This window comes from Octopus bimaculoides, chromosome 4, assembly GCF_001194135.2.
Source record: "Octopus bimaculoides isolate UCB-OBI-ISO-001 chromosome 4, ASM119413v2, whole genome shotgun sequence".
Classification (NCBI taxonomy): Eukaryota; Metazoa; Mollusca; class Cephalopoda; order Octopoda; family Octopodidae; genus Octopus; species Octopus bimaculoides.
In genome coordinates this window covers 9,614,190-9,617,815 of record NC_068984.1, presented here as the reverse complement: position 1 = coordinate 9,617,815, position 3,626 = coordinate 9,614,190, and the positions used below count along the sequence as shown (strand labels likewise).

General features: G+C 39.5%; 1 protein-coding gene across 2 annotated transcripts in view; it reads left to right on the top strand.

Annotated features, from left to right (window-relative positions):
• LOC106881497 (uncharacterized) overlaps positions 1–3,626 on the top strand; it is a 23,044-nt gene that overhangs the window by 4,027 nt on the left and 15,391 nt on the right. For both annotated transcript variants that reach the window (XM_014931902.2, XM_014931901.2), the window contains exon 2: positions 280–1,034. In XM_014931902.2, coding sequence (XP_014787388.1) covers positions 280–1,034 — 755 coding nt within the window. The remainder of the gene's footprint in view (positions 1–279; positions 1,035–3,626) is intronic.

The following is a 3,626-nucleotide window of genomic DNA, read 5'->3' as shown; positions in this document are numbered from 1 at the left end:
CACACACACACACACACACACGCACAGACACACACACACACACACACACACGCACACACATACACATGATGGGCTTCTTTCAGTTTGCGTCGACCAAATCCACTCACAAGGCTTTGGTCGGCCCGCAGTGGGATTGAAGACTCGGAACCATGAGGTTGGGAAGCAAACTTTTTTCCACACAGCCATGTTTGCGCCTAATAGTATAAAGAAATATTTCCATATCTTTTCCATTTCTGTTTGTTAAGAGAATAATCAAACCCTTCTCTCTTTGATTTTCAGATAGTCATACCAAACCTGAAAAGCAGAAGCCGCCTAAAAGGACCAACCGCCATCAATCCAAGAGCGATTACACTGCTTCCAAACGCCGAGATTCTAGTACTCCATCACGTGAACAAACTCATACCTGGCACCGAAGCTTTGTTCCTCGATCTTCGGACAACCAATGTTATCCAAGAAAGAAGAATTATCAGAATTTGTCAAAGAGCAAGAATAGCCGTGGGTCAAAGCATTCGGAAGAGGAGCGACGCAGTAATTATCCCAGCACCAGCCATGATTATGAGTCTTCCAAAAGTACAGAATCTATCCAAGACAGTCCACAGAAGCGACAAGCCTCCACGAAAAAACCATCATTTCACGAATCCCGAAGCAGGGAAAGAGAGAACTTTACTTCATATAACTCTCCCGCCTGGGAGTGGAACCATACGATCGATGGTTATCCTACTTACCAGCAGAACTTTTGTGATTACGATAAAAACTTGTGGCCCAATGAATACCCGGTGCCGAATGTGGAATTTTACCTTCCGTTGAATTACGACCAGAGTCAGAACCCTTCTATGCCACCGCAATCCACACATGAAACGACCAGCTGTTATTTCCCCAACCAACCTCTCAGTTTACCGGAAGAGCCGCATTATGCAATACGTGAACCCTCCGATGAGGTGTTTAACGATGGATTTTACAACTATGATTTTCCTTACAGCTTTTTAAACTTTCGTGACAACAAGAGCTGGATAAACCCACCAATAGAGAATAAGGTTTGTGGTTTGAATGCTTATAATGAAAATAAAGGGACGAAATGTAATGTTTTAATGCCTGTAAATCTTTTATATATGTTTACATTCATAAATATTCATACTTGTTTCTGTGGGATTGTACAGATTTAAATGTGTGTTTGTGTCTTAGTGTTTTTGTGGATGTTGGTCTGGTTGTGCGGTCAAGAATTTCGTCTCATAATTGTGAGTTTCGAGTTGGCTCATACATCTTGGGTTGGTGCATTTATCTTAGTGTTGGGTCGACCGAAGCCTTGTGAGTAAAATGGCATGAGAACTGTGTAGAAGCTCTTTGGATGGACAATATCACACTGTGTGACGCTGATTCTACTCGAGAACTATTTATGAGTACTTTAAGGTCTGTGGAATGCTCCACCACTTTGCACGCTAATTTAGGGAATAGGGTGTCCAGTTGATGAAAACAATTAGTCACTCCTATGTCAACACGACACGAGAATCCCTTTTGACTGTACTTTTGTGTTTGTTATGCTGAAGAGGAAAATGTGTAGTGTTTAAACTAATTAGAAGTGCGCAGTGTTAGACAAATTAGATTCTTCTAGATTAATGGGGTAAGGAATATAGCTAGTATATATTCTAAATTGTTGTATGTTAATGCTTAGAATGGGAATGCGTAAAAGGGGCTTCCAAAGTGTTGTAATTTTGCAGAAGAATCAGAGAAATAATTTAATCCATGACCAGGAGAACGGATATATAGTGGAGGTGTTCACGATGAGAGGTACAACGGCTTCGTGTAGGCTGAGTCGGCGTTGGTATAAACTCAGCTTATTCTGTAGGAGCAAAAAGACGGCCCCAATCGTGTAAACGAGAGAAGAGATGACCGTTTCTTATATACGGTCTATGACATATGTGAGTGTAGTGTGTACACCGTCTTAGCTGAACTGGTGGTCAGCGCTCAAGGTTTAGATATATGGGTAAGTAATATTGAACCCTTAGATATATGAGTGGTCACTATTCAAGCCTTAGACGTATACATGATTTATACAGAAGTCCGAGATATACTGGGGGTCAATAATGTTGCCTTGGTGGGCAGAAACTGAAGTCCAAGACTTACTTGCATTCTGTATAGGATTGGTAACAGCTCAAGTCAAGAATATGTTCTGGTCCAGAAAGGGAGACCAATCTGTTATTAGTCATTGGCGTTATGTAAAGAATATGCTGTATCATTAAAATGTTAGAGGTTTTGAAAGACTGGTTCTGGTTCTGGCTATGTATTCTTCACGAACAAATAGGAAAGGAAATTGATAGTTATTCTTAGGATGTCTTTTGCTATCGTGCATCTTAGAACTTTTTACTGGAAACTAATTTGGTGACGAGAACAATGGAGCTTCTTGCTGGTCACTTGATGTAGTAGAAATAGCAACCAAATCTCACACTCTTAAATTACACCCTAACACTTTAAAAAGACTTCTGCACACGAGGGAAAGGTGAATATGGTCTTGGATGGTTTGCTTTCGACCATAAGTTTGCTAACAACAACGACAACGAAAATAACACCCCCATCGATTTGGAGACTATTGATATTTTATTGTGGAATACGTTGCGGTCTAACCGGAGATGGTAAGATCGTGTAGGCAAGACCTACGTGCGGAGAATGAGGAAGCAGCGTAACATGAAGTCTTCTTCGGAGAGGGCACACAGTTAAAGCGAATATGGCTGTCTATTAATTGATTGATTGACAAGAATGATAGATCCTTGGTGTCGTTCTTCAATGTTGTCAACCCAAGGAAATAATTGACAGCAAGTACTTCGTATTTATTGGAAATCATAGTTTTTGTATCGCTGGTTGAAGCGAAACAACTGGTTACAAGATAATCATTGGGTCACTGCAATTCTGATTGTGAGACTGACAAGGGAGTATCCGTAATTCGGTGCAGAGGATTTCACTTTGAAGAGTATCAGTTTTTGACGATGTATTACGACAGAAGAGATACATAGATGCCCAAATAATATAATATAATATAATATAATATAATATAATATAATATAATATAATATATGTATACATGGTTTAATAGACACAGGAGTTATACGTGAGCTACTTGAAGTTTCATGCTCGAGTAACTCAGTTATCAAACGGGTTTGTGTAGCGTACCGTGCCGTACCGGCACGCTTTACAAGCCCGTCCGAAATCTCCACTTTCCGAATATGAAATTTCTTGTACAATTGTAGCGTAGAAGGTGTTTATAAGCCATTTAAAACAGAAAAAACCGTTAGATTCACTTCAACATTTAAATTTAATTTGCCAAAATATTTTCGTCGCTTTGAGACCGCGACCTGTTCACTGACAAAATTCTGTGATAGCCAGAACCATAACAAGTCTTTCAAAACCTCTAGCATTTTAATGATATGGCCTATTCTTTACATAACGCCAATGACTAATAACAGACTGTTATTAGTCTCCCTTTCTGGACAGAACATATTTTGTCAGTTAACAGGTTGCGGTCTCAAAGCGACGAAAATATTTTAGCAAATTAAATTTAAATGTTGAAGTGAATCTAACGGTTTTTGTGTGTTTTTAAATGGCTTCCACGTTGCAATTGTTTTCGTTCCAGTACA